This window comes from Phocoena phocoena, chromosome 2 (genome assembly GCF_963924675.1).
Source record: "Phocoena phocoena chromosome 2, mPhoPho1.1, whole genome shotgun sequence".
NCBI lineage: Eukaryota > Metazoa > Chordata > Mammalia > Artiodactyla > Phocoenidae > Phocoena > Phocoena phocoena.
Window position 1 is genome coordinate 33,734,284 of NC_089220.1, and position 17,185 is coordinate 33,751,468.

At 43.2% G+C, this 17,185-nt stretch overlaps 1 protein-coding gene across 1 annotated transcript in view; it reads left to right on the forward strand.

Annotated features, from left to right (window-relative positions):
- The first annotated feature begins 231 nt into the window (after window positions 1–231).
- The window catches only part of ZFYVE26 (zinc finger FYVE-type containing 26), a 60,363-nt gene continuing 43,409 nt past the window's right edge, over window positions 232–17,185 (forward strand). The window contains exons 1-11 of the mRNA XM_065871043.1: window positions 232–425; window positions 1,931–2,009; window positions 5,629–5,718; window positions 7,125–7,641; window positions 8,016–8,146; window positions 9,121–9,285; window positions 9,433–9,521; window positions 10,487–10,650; window positions 13,327–13,530; window positions 14,759–15,376; window positions 15,837–15,923. Of these exons, the coding sequence (XP_065727115.1) occupies window positions 232–425; window positions 1,931–2,009; window positions 5,629–5,718; window positions 7,125–7,641; window positions 8,016–8,146; window positions 9,121–9,285; window positions 9,433–9,521; window positions 10,487–10,650; window positions 13,327–13,530; window positions 14,759–15,376; window positions 15,837–15,923 (2,338 nt within the window). The remainder of the gene's footprint in view (window positions 426–1,930; window positions 2,010–5,628; window positions 5,719–7,124; window positions 7,642–8,015; window positions 8,147–9,120; window positions 9,286–9,432; window positions 9,522–10,486; window positions 10,651–13,326; window positions 13,531–14,758; window positions 15,377–15,836; window positions 15,924–17,185) is intronic.

Below are 17,185 nucleotides of genomic sequence, written 5' to 3' on the forward strand. Positions count from 1 at the left end.
GGAAATGTGGAACTTCCCAAAAGAGACAGTAACCTGTCAAATCAAATTTACAACGTTAATTAGAAAAGTAAGCCCCGCCTTTCCTAGTACGGCTAGTTTGTCTAAACATAGTTCCTTCCTTCTGACTCGGGTGTGTGTTGTTTATAGGAGGTACTCCACGAGTGAGAAAATTGACAATGTGTTTTGCGTAATTCATCTCTTTCTATCTCCCTTGCACTCTGTGCTGGGAAAATGCATCATCCATTTGGAGAAGAGGAAACTGCTTCTCAGAAGCAGCTTTTTGGATTTTTCTGTGAATGCCTTCGGAGAGGAGAATGGGAGTTGGCACAGGCTTGTGTACCTCAGCTACACGAGGCCCAAGGGGATATCCCAAAGAAGGTGGAAGATATACTTCAGGCGCTGGTCATGTGTCCCAGTCAGCTGAGGTAAGGGAACTCTGTCCTCCTGCCAGGCAGTCACAGAGCGGGAGACACAAGGTACTATACTTGAGCTCTGGTCCATGTGCCTCACTCAGTCACCTCTGAAGAGTTAACAAAGGTAGAGTGTATTTCACATGTTCTGAAAATTTACCTCTATAATACATGCCTATTTATTACTTTATCAGTTTGGCTATGAATTATCATCTGGAGCGGTATTTAAGCCTGGAACCACCATTTCTTGTTTATTATCATTAAAGTAGATAGTGCAACTATGTTGAAAAGCATTTTCTTTACCCCCAAAAGAGCAAACCTGCTCCCTTCTTGCTTGTGAAATTGAAGATATTGTTGTAGTTTTAACAAAGGACCAGAAGTGTATTCACTTAAAGCTTTTTATTTTGACATAATTAAGCATAGACTCACAAGAAGTGCAAAAACAATACAAAGAGTACCCTTTCCCCAACTTCCTCCAATTGTGACATCTTATATAACTATAGTACATATCAAAACCAAGAAATTGACACCAGCACTGTTAACTAGACTACAGCCCTTATTCAGTTTTCACCATTTTTTAAATCTGAATTCTTTTTTTTTTTTTTGGCTGCACCTCAGGGCATGCGGGATCCTATTAGGGGCTGAACCCACGCACCCCGCTGCATTGGAAGTGCAGAGTCCCAAGCACTGGCCTGCCAGGGAAGTCCCAATCTGCATTCACCTTTATGTGTGTAGTTCTGTGTATCTTTATCCATTCTTAGACTCATATAACTACCAGTATAATCAAGGTACAGAACTATTTCATCACCACAAAAGAATTCCCTTGCTCCCTGGGAATACCTCTTTGTACACTGATCCCCTCTTGTCCCCTGGCAACCAATGTTCTCTATCTGAATTTTGAATGAAGTTCTTCCTGGCAGTGCTATTAACAATTAGTGGTATAGGAGTTAAACGTTCAGTCCCTCCCTCACTTTTCCTTACTCTGGCATTTACTTATGAGAAAGTACTGTATTAGCACATATAGAATGGAGATTTACATGATTCTTTTCTTCCTTTGTTTTTTCCCTTAAATTTGGATTCTAGCCAATTGCTGTCTAATTTAAATTACTAACTTCAAAGAAAGGCTTATGAATTCCTATAATCCTGTTTCTGGCATAGAGTTAAAAATAAATTTTTATGAAGTTCCTTTTTTCTTTGACTATTTGATTCTGTTTTCAAGATTTCAAGTTTTCTATTTCAGATAGCTTTGCTCTTATGGTTTTCTGTGTAATATTAGTTTGTTTTAAAAACTAGATAGGGAGGTGGAGGTAGAATTGCGACTTTTTTTTTTAATGAAAGCTGCTAGTTCTGTTCTGGTTCTTGTTTTATTGATCTGTCATATACATTCAAAAATTTCTCAGGACAATGTCTTGCCGGTTCAGGTTTAAAACAGACTGAGTAGTGACATCTAAATCTTAGATCACAAAAGAGAAAAGGTCAGTAGAAACTGTTTAGAAATTTTTTCTTTTTACATTTCTCAGATGTGGACAGGATATCAACCCTCAAAGATTAGCCTGGGTCTGGCTTCTTGTACTGGAAAAATGGTTGGCCCTGGAAAAGGTAAGTAGGTTTACATTTAAAATTTTCGCCCAGGGCCAAGACTGAAAAGAACTTGGAAGGAGTTATGAAATTTCCCTTTTGTCTGTTACTTCCTGTATTTTGAGGTTTGTCATATTCCTTTCTCAGTATTGACAGTGAGAATGGCTTAAGTATTTATTGCTGTCTCTTTACCTAAATTCATTTATTAATTCACTAACTTACATTGGCATTAATTCACTAACCTACCATCTGAGGTGATACTATTGTGTTAAATACTATTGTGAGTCTTGTGCCCAAACAGAACTTTGCAGAACTCAGTGAAAGTGACAAGATAGTGAATAAAGTCTAATCCTCATAATACTCAAGTAAGGGAGAATGGGCTGAGCTGAAACTTAGTTGTTCATCCAAAACTCTTATTTTAACTAGTCCAGTACAGTGAAATCTTATAGATTTAAACATCATTAATTAATACTTTAACAACTCACATGAATTGAAATAAAAGTTACCAAATACGAAAACAAAGTGAGCAAATTAATAGTGAAGGAAAACTTGTAAGGAAGGGTTTTTTGATTTTTATTTTTTAAGAAAAATTACCATTCAAAGCACTTTTAGAAATATGTGTTAATTATCAGAAATTGATATCCATTAAAAAAAATTCTCAGGCAATTTTGTATTAAGCCTGAGACTTTAAGATTTAAGTGAGGAACCTCTGACTCAGAAAACACATGACTGGCCCAGGATCACACCATAAAGTTAGTTGGCAAAATTGGAGCTGGAACCAATGTCTTCTGCCTTCGAGTCATCAGTCCTCTGCTTTTTCCACCTCAACAATATTTTTAGCCTACATAGACTAAAAATTAAGAAACCATAAATTCTTTTTTTTTATTTTTATTTATTTATTTTTGGCTGCATTGGGTCTTTGTTGCTGTGTACAGGCTTTCTCTAGTTGCGGCGAGCGGGGGCTACTCTTCGTTGTGGTGCATAGGCTTCTCACTGCGGTGGCTTCTCTTGTTGCAGAACATGGGCTCTAGGCAAGCAGGCTTCAGTAGTTGTGGCACGTGGGCTCAATAGTTGTGGCTCGCAGGCTCTAGAGCGCAGGCTCAATAGTTGTGACACACGGGCTTAGTTGCTTCATTGCATGTGGGATCTTCCCAGACCAGGGCTCGAATCCATGCCCCCTGCGTTGGCAGGCAGATTCTTAACCACTGCGCCGCCAGGTAAACCGCAAGAAACCATAAATTCTATTTTGTAAATGTCTATAATTTAGCCTAATTTTCTTCTTAATTCCTCTCAGTCATCAGAATGACTTTTGTCTTTAGTTCTGCTTTGGCCTGACACTTACCCTTCTTCACATAGCTGTCAAAAAGCACCAGAAGTTACTAATCTAAATGTATTTATTATCCAGGCTTTTGGTAATGGTCTAGCAAAGAGAAATGACAAAAAGATCAACAGGAGAGGGAAGGAAAAGAAGCAAAACTGAAAAATAATCAACCCCAGGTTGTTTAAGAGTTGGCTGTAGTTTCAGATCTAAAAGAGACATCTTCAGCTAAAATATTCAATAGTATCTTCAAAGAGAAAAGAAAAAAAATAACAAATGTTATTGTTACTGACTAAGGAGCTTTTCAGTACAAACATGGAATTTGTCAAGCCAGATGAACTTTTGCCTCAGCAGAGGGTATTTGTTTACTTTATGGCTGATTGGTGGTTGTTAAATTTCTGGACAGTTGGTCAACCAGACCAGGAGGTGGATTTCACTTCCCTGGCTCCTTTTCACAGCCTAAGAGTTGTTTTCCCCAGAATTGAAGGTCATTTGGTCCTTAAAGCTCCAGTACCTCAGTCATTTAAACAGTCGTGAGAATGTTTTAAACTTTATACAAGGACCTCAGAGAGTTTTAAAACTTAATACAAAGGCCAAGACTTCAAATGTGTTCCTGAGGTAGTTCTACAAAGCCAGAACTGGACTTCATCTTTTAGGGGCTTGCTGGCTGCTCCTGCTACAGTCTCCCACCTGCTGCCAAAAGCTCCTTTTGAATTATTCATTGAAACTGATTCCATTTTCCCTTTCCTTCATCCATTTTTGCCTTCTGCCCTTTTATCTTTTATCACGTGAACAGCATATGTTCACAGCATGCTGCTTCTAATAAGGGAAAAATAGAAACAACTCCCATGTCCACAATCCAAGACTGATTAATCTACTTGTAAAATACCATGGCACTATTAAAATCACGTGGTAAATGAATTTTCAGTGACATGGGAGGGTGTTTATATTCTGCCATGTGAAGAAAAAGAAATTTAGGAAACAGTATGTTTGTTATGCATGCATATATGCATATGTAGAAAATGGTCTGAATACCCTTAGAACACAGTTGTAACTATAGTTCTCCTTCAGTGGAAATATTTGGGGGGGGGGGTGTGTGCTGTGTATGTGTGTTTTCATTTGCGTGTTTGTATTCTCTGCTTTTTCTGCATTGAACATCCCTTGCTTTTATAGTAAGAAAATCTGTGCTTAGAAACATTGGGCAAATTCTTGCCTGGTTTAGGAATGTTAGTTGTCTATGACCCTGCATATACGTAAAGTAATTTCACCAGTAAAAAGAAGATACAAGCTAGTCAGTCTTCAGGAGTTTAATGAAAGTCCTAAAATCTTAACCAGTTCTTTTATTAAGGGCCTGCTGTCTGGGCTTATCTATTCCTTCCTTTTAGTCCTTGATAGAATCACTAACTTTCAGCTTGCCAGAATGAATTTTCTCTACACCTTCCAATCATTAGCATTATATAAGCATTCAGATGGCATGATTTACAGGTGTCTCTAATTTAAAAGAGTGCCTGTCAGAATTAGTCCCAGACTTTCATCTCATTTGTATTTGTGTCTGGAGAAAGGGGGACTATCATTTTAGTTTTAAGGACCAGGTGAGGGGAAGTTATTGTGAAACAAGCAGGTGCAGGAAGAGTGAGAGGATTTCTCTTCCTTTATACATTAGTCTCTGATGTCCTGTCTCATTAACAAACAATGGGGTCACTTTTTCCTTTTCATGCTTGAAATGATTAGAAAATACTTCCTAACCATTTCATCATTACTGAAGATTATTTTTAAAAACATCCTGATGCCATAGTTTTGTTTGATTTAGCGATATAATGAGATTTTAAAAACACATGAAAATACGGCACATGGTACCTGGCACATAATAAGTGTTTCATAAACATTAGATCTCTCCCCCTTTACTTTTATTTTCCAACCAAAAATGAATACCAAAAATGGGTTTAGGCCAAAAGAGGATCATGTGGGCCATTCCATCCCAGCTTACCCATAACTGGGTGTTTTGGACACTGCAAGGGAGAGTCTTGGAGAAGGACTTCAGGTTAGAGGCAAAAAAATCACATGAAATGAGCAAGCCTTGGCATTTGAGGCTAAACAGTGTGGGATTTAAGTGTTAGTATTTAAGAGGAGTATGTGTTCAGTTTAGTTGTTTCCGTTTATAAAGAAAAGTGTCTGAAGACATACCCAGGAATTTAATGGTCAGAAGTACTTTATCTTAGAGAAAACAGCAGAAATAAGATGAACCAGAAAGAAGTATTTATTTATAATTGTCAGCTAAAGCACATGCTTAATATCTATGCTTCCTTCTTATGATTCTTCTAGAAGTTACTTCCAGCTGGCTTCCGGAGAAAACTTGAGTTTCTTTTATTGTCAGAAGACCTCCCAGGTGACATCCCGGAGGACATCCTCAAGGTGAGAGAGGGCCCTGGATCTCTCTGCCCAGGTTTGCAGTCACTCAACAAATTCAGCTTTCAGGCATCCAGCAGAAGCAGGTCCCCAAGATGTTGGCAGTTCTCTGTTCTCAGGCAAGACCAGGCTAGGTGGAGGCCCCTTGAGGGGAATTTAGAGATAGGGGAAACTTATCTGATTGTAGAATTCTTAGAGGTAGCTTGGCCAGAAGTACTAATTATAGCTGAGGATTAATTTTTTTTTTTCATCTCATGTGAAAGGAATACGTAACTTGGTTTTAAACTAGATGTTTAAATTTTTCACCAGAATGTGGCAGGGAATATAAAGGGAGAAAGGAACTAGCATGTATTTGCTGAATACCTTTTCTGTAACAGGTGCACTGAATGTGTTATAGTTAATCCTTACAACTGCCTTCTGGGAGCAGATTCAAAATCTTAACTAGATCTATACTTAAGTGCTTGAGGGATGCTCTGAGGCTCAATACTTATTTTCTTCATGACCCAGCCACCAGCTAACTAAAGATATATTCACAATAGGATTTAAGGTAGGGACTTTCACTTGTATTAGGTCAAGGACTCATGGTCCTGTGACCATCTTGGAGGCGGTTAATGAACAGGTATCCCTGAGTACCACCCACAGAAATGGTGCTGAAGTGTGGGAAATAACCTACCAAACAAATTATAGGCTACAGAGATCTTGCCTTTTAAAGGCTTGCAATCTAGCTGGGGAGGAAGGAAATACACACATGGCACAATTAGGTACTAAGCCATATGGTACTAATTTTAAGAACATTGAAAGCCCAATAAAAAGGGAGAGTTGTGTGAGTTGGAGGTACTGGGGAAGGTTTTAGGGAAGGATGAAGGATGATTTACTTTTTTAAAGGACCTACCACTAATTGTAAAACTAGTGTTACTACATTCTGTATCCAAAATCTTGGTTGGGGTTTAGATGAGGGGTTAAAAACTGGTCTGTAGTGTTCTTTTAAAAGTTGAATTTAAATGCCTTGAGCTGGGCATAGTGTCTTATTCCCGTCTGTTACCTGGTCTATGAGTTCGCAGTCCCTGATTTAGGTTGACAGTGCACGTTTCGGAGGCCATGGGGGTGGGGGTGACTAGCTTGAGCATGGAGGCCTTGGGCAAATCTCTCTTTGCCTCAACCCCCTGATTTGAGGACACCTTCAAAACGAGGATAATAGTAGTGTCTTCTTCCTAAGGTGGTTGTAAGTATTAATTTAATTTTTCTGTGTAAAGGACCTGGCGCATAGTAACTACTACAGAAGTATTTGCTATTGCTACTATTGTATATACACACATGCATATATATATACACTGAAAAGAGGAAAACATGAAGGCGTGTAAGTGATAACGTTCTGGACATAGCGCCCATCCCTCTCTCCATCCCCTATTTAGGAGCTGTACACGGTCTTAGCACAAGATGCGGCAGACTCTGTGCTTGATGGAAATCAGAGGCAAGAGAGCTGGCCCCCTTGGCTCAGCTCAGAAGCTGTCTCTCTGCTCTGGGATCTCCTGCGGGAGGCCCCTCAGCCCGCGCAGGCCCTGCTGGAGCTCCTGCTTGGGGAGGAAGATGGCACGGGCCTCCAAGGCTGGCTCCTGCAGAAGGCACTGGTGGACCTCATTCGAAAGGCACTGCGAGCTTTGCGGGGTCCTGCCATCGGGCACCCAGGGGCAGTCGATGCCATCTACGGAGCCCTGCGGACCCTGCGCTGCCCTGCAGAGCCGCTCGGGGCTGAGCTGCGTCTCCTGTGTGAGGAACTGCTGGAGGCCAGCGGGGCAGGGGGGAGTCCCCTGCGGGAGGAGCGGCTGCTCGGCTGCCTGCTGCACGAGGCCGGGCGGGGCCTGGTGTCCCTGTATGGCCACACCTATGCAGAGAAGGCCCCAGAAAAGCCACCGGCACCCTCGGGAAAAGGTGTGTTCCCTGCACTGCTTCTCTCATTCCACTCCGCCCAGCCCCTCTGACTCCCTCTAGCCTGCTCCCTTCCATGTTGTTCAGGAAACCTAATGGGAGAAGCTAAGCAAAAAGGGGCAAGATGTTCTGTGAAAGCGCAGCTTTCATAGCTTAAGAAAGAGTGATGGAGAAAAAAAATAAAGTAATAGTCATAGCAGAAAAGAACTTTTCAGAAACTACTGAGAGAAGTAAAGAGTCTTTAAGAGAGAAGTATAGAAAACCTGGTTTAACTTTTTAAAAGAGTGAACTCTCATATCAGTTGGTTTTTCAAATGGGCTTTACCTCAGGAAAGAAGAGTCCAGTTCCCCAGTAACCCCATCTGCTTTGATTTTCAGTCTCACCGGCTCATCTAGATCCTGAGCGGGCAATGCTAGCCTTGTTCTCCAATCCTGACCCAGCCCAGGCTTGGAAATTGGCCTATTTCTACTGCCTGAGCAACAGCAAGCACTTCCTCGAGCAGATCCTGGTAAGTCAAACTCAGCGCTTCACCACTCAAGTACCCAGGGACTCTCTCCAGGCTTCTTCACTCCTCCTTTCTCTCGCACTCATTTATCCAACGCAAAGCGGTTTAATTAGCAGCGAGTCGTCTAGTTTGTGTCCATCCCACAGTTCCAGAAGGCTCTGAGAACCAGTATCATTCATAATTAGAACTGCCAGCATTTTGTGTCAGTCCTTGGGCAGGCACTGAAATGTTGGATACATGTAAGCTTTCTGGAGGGTGCGAGGAAGAAAAGACGGTGGCAGCGATATGTTGCCTAGCTGACAGGGGACTCTAATTACTCTAACCTTCTCTTTCCAGATTGCAACTGAACTTTAGTTTAATTCAACAGCTTTTTTTTTTAATATTTATTTATTTATTTTTTTTTTTTGGCTGTGTCAGGTCTTAGTTGCGGCATGTAGGAGCTTTCGTTGCGACACAGGTTCTTCGTCGCAGTGCACAGGTTTCTCTCTAGCCGTGGCGTGCAGGTTTTCTCTCTCTAGTTGTGGTGTGCGGGCTCCAGGGCACGTGGGCTCCAGAGCGTGTGGGCTGTGTAGTTTGTGGCACGCAGGCTCTCTAGTTGAGGCACACAAGCTCATAGTTGTGGCGCGTGGGCTTAGTTGCCCCACGGCATGTGGGATCTTAGTTCCCCGACCAGGGATGGAACTCACGTCCCCCGCATTGGAGGGGGGATTCTTTACCACTGGACCACCAGGAAAGTTCTTCAACAGCTATTTATTAACCTCATTCTATGTACTATGTACTATGCTAGGATCTGGGGATACAACAGAAGTCAATCCCTGCCTTCTAGGAGCTTACAGTCTAGTGTTTTCCTAAACACTTTGTATTCAACTGGCCACTTCTGTCATTGTCAGAAACCTCCCTTCTATACTGAAAAGCTTCTTACCCTGATTAGCAGCAAGTCCCCAGAGCTGCCTCTAGCAGCCTCCTTTGGCTTCCAGGTGACAGCACTTACCCTGTTGAAGGAGGAAGACTTCCCGAGTCTTGGCTGCCTGCTAGATAGAGAATTCAGCCCTCTCAGTCGACTGCTTGTGCTGCTGGGCTGGACACACTGCCAGAGCCTGGCGTCAGCCCAGAGGCTGCTCCAGACACTCCACAGGACCCAGGTAACTCTCACTCTGAAGCCCAGGCAGCTCCGGAAATGAGTGTGGTGGCACTTCGGGCTGAGGCAGAATGCAGGGTCCCGAAATCGGTCACATCTCTGACCCCAGGTACCTGAGTCAGCATCTCTTTCTTCTCCCGTATCGACACAGGACCAAGGCTGTGATGAGCTCCTCAGGGATGCCTGTGATGGGCTGTGGGCTCACCTGGAGGTCCTGGAGTGGTGTACGCAGCAGAGCAGGTATGGCCCTGCACAGCCAGCCCTCTTCCCACCACTGGGCACACTTGACCCATGCTCTGCACGTGTGGCCACTTCAAGACATCTTCCCTGTAAATGGTTTAAGTTGACAGTGTTGGCCAGCAACAAATAATTGTTCCAACTGTTAAACCAGGAAAGAAGCATAAGTAGTGATTATCTTCACCACAGCTATAGGGTCATAAGTAGAGGATAATTTAAGGATGACAGTGATCACAAGAACAAAACCTCACATCTCCTGAGCACTTACTGTACACCAGGCATTGCTCTAAGCCCTTTACGTGATGATTTCACTTAAGCTTGACAATAATCCTGTGAGGTAAACACCAATATTATCCTCGTTTTAAAGGTGGGGCACCTGAAGCACAGAGGTGTTAAATAACATGCCCAAGGTCACACAGCTAGTGAGTGTGGTCCACATTCTTAGCCACGTGTTATCTTGGATCACATTTTTATTCAACAACTGCCTCTTGAAATGTGTGCGCGGCCCTGTGTTTTCCTGATAACTTAGCCTTGGGTCTTCCCTGGATCTGGGTTCTTATTTTGTTCTTCACCCACCTCACCGGCACTTCTGAAGTCGAGTAGGCCACTGCGGGAAGCAGCAAGGGGCCCTGACTCAAAGAAAAGCAGAGAAGCTCGTGTCAGCTCTCAGCTAGGAAAATTACAGAAATTAGGAAGCTTCATCTGTGGGCCCTTTCTAGACCCTGCTGAGCACAGAGGCCCTTCCTGGGTCCTTACTAGACAAGTAAAGCCAGCTTGATGAATGTCCTTCCCTGGGGGTACATAAATGCTATCCTCTATCATAGACCAACTGAAATTTAGTGTTTGGGGAAGTGAAACCTGTGGTGTTACAGGCCAGAGAGAAAGAATAAGAGGGAATGGAGACTGGTCTTTCTCAAAGCAATTATATAAACTGCCTCCCCTTCCATCCTCCCAACTTTCCCTTTCAGCAACCCCATACCAAAGAGAGATCTCTTGTGTCACTTACATGGTGGAGAAAGCCACTCAGTGCTCTACTCTCTCCATCACCTTACAAACCTTCCAGCCCTCAGGGAGGAAGATGTCCTCAAGCTCCTACAGAAGGTGCCAGCCAAGGACCCCCAGCAAGAGCATGGTGAGTTGGCGATGGAGTGACCTGGGCAAGGTTCCCTCTTAGGACAATCTTGCAGATGTTTCTTACAGCACAAGATTTATCTAGATGTGATTGCTGGGATCTATCAAGATGGGTGGTCCAGCAGGTACCCTCTAAATTAGTGCTGTTTGCCACAATCAGATGACAAGATGTAGGGACATCTTCCCCTTTCTTGATGAGGCCTAGGGTATCCTATGAGAACAATTCCATAGGAACATTTGTCCTCATGGATCCAGCTCAGGAACCATGAGCATACCCTCATTTCACTGAAACAGAATTAGGAACTGCCCTCTGAATTCACAGCATTGTCACTGGCAGTATTTATGCAAATTCTTGGTGAGTCTCTCCATGCTTCATAAGGTTTCTTACAGCACACTTTGTGCCTTCCTTCCCTCCCATATCTTCTTCATAGTCTATTGAACAGGTAAAGAGTCTTTCTTCTAGAAGATTCTTTTTTAGAGTTTTTCTTTTAGAAGAAAGACTTGCCTGAAACAGTAACAAAGCCTTGTGTTTTTTTTGCGGTACGCGGGCCTCTCACTGTTGTGGCCTCTCCCGTTGCGGAGCACAGGCTCCGGACACACAGGCTCAGCGGCCATATGGCTCACTGGCCTAGCCGCTCCGCGGCATGCGGGATCCTCCCGGACCGGGGCACGAACCCATGTCCCCTGCATTGGCAGGCGGACTCTCAACCACTGCGCCACCAGAGAAGCCCACAAAGCCTTGTTTTAACCTTAGATCTTTGCTTAAAATTCAAGTCCCCATTAAACAAGCACTCTTTCTTGCTCTCAAAAATCATATGATGGTGTGGTCACAACCTACTACACAGGCCGGGGACCTTACTTTTGAGAGAAACAAACATTCTCATATGGCAGTAGATTTCTGTCAGCCTAGATATTGCTTTGATTTACTTCTTTAAAGGACCTACCACTAATTGTAAAGCTAGTGTTACTACATTCTATATTTTTTTGGAAAGGTAGACAACTTGTTTAGCAGATTTCCTAAAGGAACTGGAACTCTGTGTTTTCTACATACAAGTACAAAAGGCTTCCAAAGAAGTGTTTGAAATCTATCCCTGGTGACCCACCAGAACACACTTAGAACTTGAACTTGGAAAAGGCAAAAGAGGAGTGATAATAGGGCTTGGACTAGGGTGAGGCAAGAGAGGCATCTGGGGCAAAAATGTAAGGAGCCACTCCCTCTCAGCGAGCTTGCAAGTCCTGGCTCTGGGCAATAATGCCATGAAGAGGTCAAGGCCATAGAACAATATTGACTTTGTTCTGCTTATTACCCTGACCTTGGCAAGGCCAAGCTTCTAAGAAGTAATCACTAGGAAACCTATACCTAAAGGGGCTTGTTGTGGCATTGTAGTAGCAAAACATCCCTAACTATTCCAATGTCCTGCCCTTGAGGAATATGCCTAGACAAGGGATTCATTCGGTAGAGCTATATGCATCCAGCAGAGATTTAGTTTGTAAAGAAACATAATCAAATGCTTATGCTCTAAAGGATTTTTAAGAAGTAGGAAAATTAAATAGTATATAAAATGTTACACTCAAACACATACACATGTACACAAAACTATTAAAGGGGTTAAACCAGAATGTAGCAGTGGTTGTGTTTAGCCGGTAGGCTTATGGGTGGTATTTTTTTCTTCTTTTTGCTGTATTACATTTAATGTTTTTTCTTTGAACAGGTTATACTTTTGCTATGATAAGAATTAGGGGTAGATTAAGATGTTTAGAGATTCTGTAAAGATGGTAACCTTCCTCCCTCCTAAGTTCAAAACAAATTTTTAATGAAAAATTATTAAACAAGTGTACGGAATCTCAACAGAGTTTATGTTTTTTCTCATGATGTCTGCTTCAGGGCTTTCCTAAAAATATCAAGTTTTTTTTTTTTTAAACACCGTGTTACCTTTGCTCTCTTATTTCTCAATCTAAACACATTTTAAGCCTGCCTCTTGGGTAATGTGGCATTCGAAAGGTAGACCAAACATGTACTTCAAGTTTTATTTTTTTAAAAAAGGAAAAGCAAGTATTTTAAGAAATGTAAGGGAAAGATTTGTTAAATAGCCATGAGGCCTAGGTTGAACAGACATGTAGAGGGGAGGTTGGTGGGGAAAAGGAAACCTAGAGACTGAAAGTTGTTGAATAGAAAAAAAGGCCTGGAAGGGACGCACATCACACTGCCAGAAAGGAGAGAGGGTGAGAACACCTAGGGGACTAGCAGTGTGGCATCTCTTTGCTTCAGCCATACATGCAGCCCCTGCCTGAAAGAAGCATCTCTGGGACTTCCCTGGTGGCGCAGTGGTTAAGAATCTGCCTGCCAATGCAGGGGACATGGGTTCGAGCCCTGGTCCGGGAAGATCCCACATGCCGCAGAGCAACTAAGCCCATGCGCCACAACTACTGAGCCCGCGCTCTAAAGCCCGTGAGCCACAACTACCGAGCCTGCGCGCCTAGAGCCCATGCTCCACAACAAGAGAATCCACCGCAATGAGAAGCCCGTGCATTGCGACGAGGAGTGGCCCCCACTCACAGCAACTAGAGAAAGCCTGCGCGCAGCAACAAAGACCCAATGCTGCCAAAAATAAAATAAATTAAAAAAAAAAAAAAAGAAGCATCTCTGAAGTTCTGCCTGTTTCTCTCTATAATTCAGATTCAACTGACGCCACAGTCCCTGCGCACCTGAGCCGGTGTCAGAACCTGACACTCTACCGGAGCTTCTGTGCCATGAAGTATGCCATCTATGCCCTCTGTGTGAACTCACACCGGCACTCCCAGTGCCAGGAATGCAAAGACGGTCCCTCTGAGGACCTGGCCGTGGCTGCAGAACCAGTGAACGATTCTCTCTCCTCCCCAGGTGCAGCGCCGCCCCCCACCCCTTCCCTGGCGGGAGCTGGGAACAACCTGTCCCAGCAGGTTCTTTGCGTGGGAACCCTTTGCCACCAGGGCTGGGAGGTGGCCTTGGTTTTATTATGCCCACGAATAATTTATCAGCCTCTGTGAATCAAAGGGACATGGAGAGAGCAAGTGATCTGCATAAGTTCTAACAGAGCCTGAGCACCTAGTACAGTGTTTTCCAAAGCTGCTTTTTTTTACTCCAGTCCGCAGTAGATAGCATTTCACATCACTCCAGTTTGCACCTAGGTATATAATTTGTGCTTTCATGTGTATGTGTATATGTGTGTATGTGATGCGTAAACTGAAATAAGCTTTAAGAAACATTACTTACCCTTCCAAACAGAGCACACTCCTGATTATTTTTCTGCTTTATTTCGTTTTTTCAAATGCAGCCATCTAAGTCAGTGTCATAGGTCACAGCCTACAGTTTGAAAGAACCTTCTGTCCTATTAGCTCTCATTTTTCTTAAAAACTTATAACTCCTTACCTTGCTTTCTGTGACTCTGGCAAGTATCCCTCCCTTGCAGCTTTGGAATAGACCTTCATCTCTGAGCATGGTCATTTTAAGAGAGCTGGGTAGGCTGTGATCACCTGTAGTAAAACAATGAGTGCAAACAGGAATTGAGGAATAAGGAGTCTCCGGGCTGCCTTCATTCTAGGAACTGAAATATGGAGTGCTTCTCAGAGATAAGGAGTAATGTAATCTTAAAAAGCAGAAACAAGGGCTTCCCTGGTGGCGCAGTGGTTGAGAGTCCGCCTGCCGACGCAGGGGACACCGGTTCGTGCCCCTGTCCGGGAAGATCCCACATACCGCGGAGCGGCTGGGCCCGTGAGCCATGGCCGCTGAGCCTGTGCGTCCGGAGCCTGTGCTCCACAACGGGAGAGGCCACAACAGTGAGAGGCCCGCATACAGCAAAAAAAAAAAAAAAAAAAAGCAGAAACAAAATAATGAGTGTTCACTGAACTGTACTTTTAGTTAAGGGAGCAAAATCTTTGTACAAATCATGAAAAGACATGGCTCAATAGCCTCTTAGTCTTCTGACTGTAACCACGGTTCCCTGAGTCACTACAAAGAAAGAAATGAGTTAAACTTGGGAGAATGTTTCAGTCTGGCAAGTACTGTTTCTAATGTTTGCATTTTCTCTCTTCTCTTTCTCTGACCTCTTCTTTTATACATGCTTCTTCAGGTGCTTCAGATCTCTTTTCAACATACCTGGCCAGGTGTCAACAGTATCTGTCCAGTATTCCTGACTCTCTGTGCCTGGAACTTCTAGAAAACATCTTCTCATTGCTCCTTATCACCTCTGCTGATCTGCACCCAGAGCCTCACCTGCCCGAGGACTACGCTGAGGATGATGACGCTGAGGGGAAGGGCCCGTCGGGTTTGAGGTCCCCGTCAGAGAGCCCTCAGCACATAGCACAGCCTGAGAGGAGGTCAGAACAGGGTTCCCTGGGGGCCTCCAGGAGCCTGGCCTACACAGTTCCAAGCTCTCTGAAGGCAGAGCCAAAAGACAGTTCCCCAGAGCCTCACAGGCACAGCTTTTTGGACCTAAAGCACTTTACTAGCGGTATCAGTGGGTTCCTGGCTGATGAATATGTAATAGGGGCCTTCCTCAGGCTGCTCCAGGAGCAGCTGGATGAGCTAAGCGGCCGCAGCTCCCCCGAGAAGCCAAAGCTGCTTGAAGGCCAGAGTGGCTTGGGCAGCAGTAGCAGAGACGGACTGCAGAGCCGCCTGCACCAGTTCTCCAAGGTTCTCTCTGAGGCCCAGTGGAGGTACAAGGTGGTGACCAGCAACCAGGGCTCAGGTGAGAGGAGATAACAGAAAGGGAGGAGGAAGAAAAGTCTCGGGAACGTGGGACAGCTAGGAGTGCATGGAGTCACACTAGTTCAGGGCATATCGCCATGGCCACTTGTGTCAGAACTCCGGGGTACCGCTCAGTGTCGCACAGGCCAGTCCAGATCTTCCCCTACCTGTTACCCCAGGAGGTGGGTCAAATCAAAACTGATCACTTTCAGAAGGGGGAGGGGCAACATAGGAGTAGGGGAGTAAGAGGTACAAACTATTAGATATAAAATAAGCTACAAGGATATATTGTACAACACGGAGTACAGCCAATATTTTAACTATAAATGGAGTATAGCCTTTAAGAATTGTGAATCGCGATCTTGTACACCTGTAACATATAATATTGTACAGCAACAATACTTCAGTTGAAAAAAAAATTGATCACCCTCCCGTATGACCCGCTGGGTTTGCTGTTTCAGAGGAGCAACCCTCCCGAAGATACCGGCCCATCGCCACATGGCACCCCAGTCTCCGCCGGGGTCGTCGGACAAGAAGGAGCCGGGCAGGTAATCTGAAGAACTCTCTCCAGCCTCCTTCCCACAAGCGGCAAATGGTATAGTGCCACTTGTCTAATATTCTTCAAGATAAAGCAGTTCTTAAAGTACCTTAACACTAATGATAAAGATAAGATCTTAAAGTATCTTAAAGCAGTTTTTTAAGATAAGATGCAAACAAAAGTGATCTAAGATTATCCTAATCCCACTCCCCCAAAGTAACCCTTGCTAATAGTTTTCTTCCAAAAATTCTCCATGAAATACAAGCATGTATATCATTTTAGATATACAGATGCATCATACTACATAGAGAGAACTGCAACTTTCTTTTTTCATTTATATCCTCTTACACATGCAAACATATCACACTCTATATTGAGAACTCACTTCTCTTCACTTATTTTAAAGGCTGCTTAGTAATCCATTGTCATATGTACCCTTTTGTGGGCATTTAAATTGTTTCCAGTTTTTTACAATTATAAATAATGCTACAGTAAACGACCTTGTACGTATGTCTGTGCCTACTTGTGTGAGTATATCTATAGGATAAGTCCCTAGCAGTATAATATAGAAGGTCAAAGTATATGTGGGTATAAATACAGATATAACAAATTGCCCCCAAAAAAGGTGGACCAATTTACATTCCCATCACCTGTATGTAAGTGCCTATTTGCATATACATTCAACAAAACTGAGTAGTATCAGGTTTCTTCTTAGTCTTTGCCAATATGATTAATATAGTAATGGTGTGTCATTGTTTTAATACTAATTTTTAGTTTGAGATTGAATGTCTTTTCATATATTTATTGGCCATTTATATTTTTCAGTCTAAGATACACGTTTTCTGTTGGGTTTGTCTTTCTTGTTGAATTGTAAGAAGCTCTTTATACCTTAAGGAAAATATTCTGTCATTTTGTGCTACAAGTTTTGCTCCATTTTGTCTTTTGACTTTGAGTTTTTCTAAAGGAGTTTAACACAGAAGCATTATGGAGAAGTATTAAATTTTTAGATAATCAAATTTCCATTATGGGTTTTGGTAGTTTTTAAATAATAGGGAGTTCATAAAGAGTTTCCTGTGTGCTAAAAAAAATACTAGGTATCTTGAGGGAGGTGAATGAGGCATAAACCAGGACTTTGCCTTCAAGGAATTTATAATTTATCTGCATAGACAGTATACATGAAAAACTTAAACTGCCCGGAGGCACAGCCTGAAAACAGAAGAGATCTCATGGACAGGGAGGTCAGCATAGTCTACAAAGGCAGAGAAACAGGTT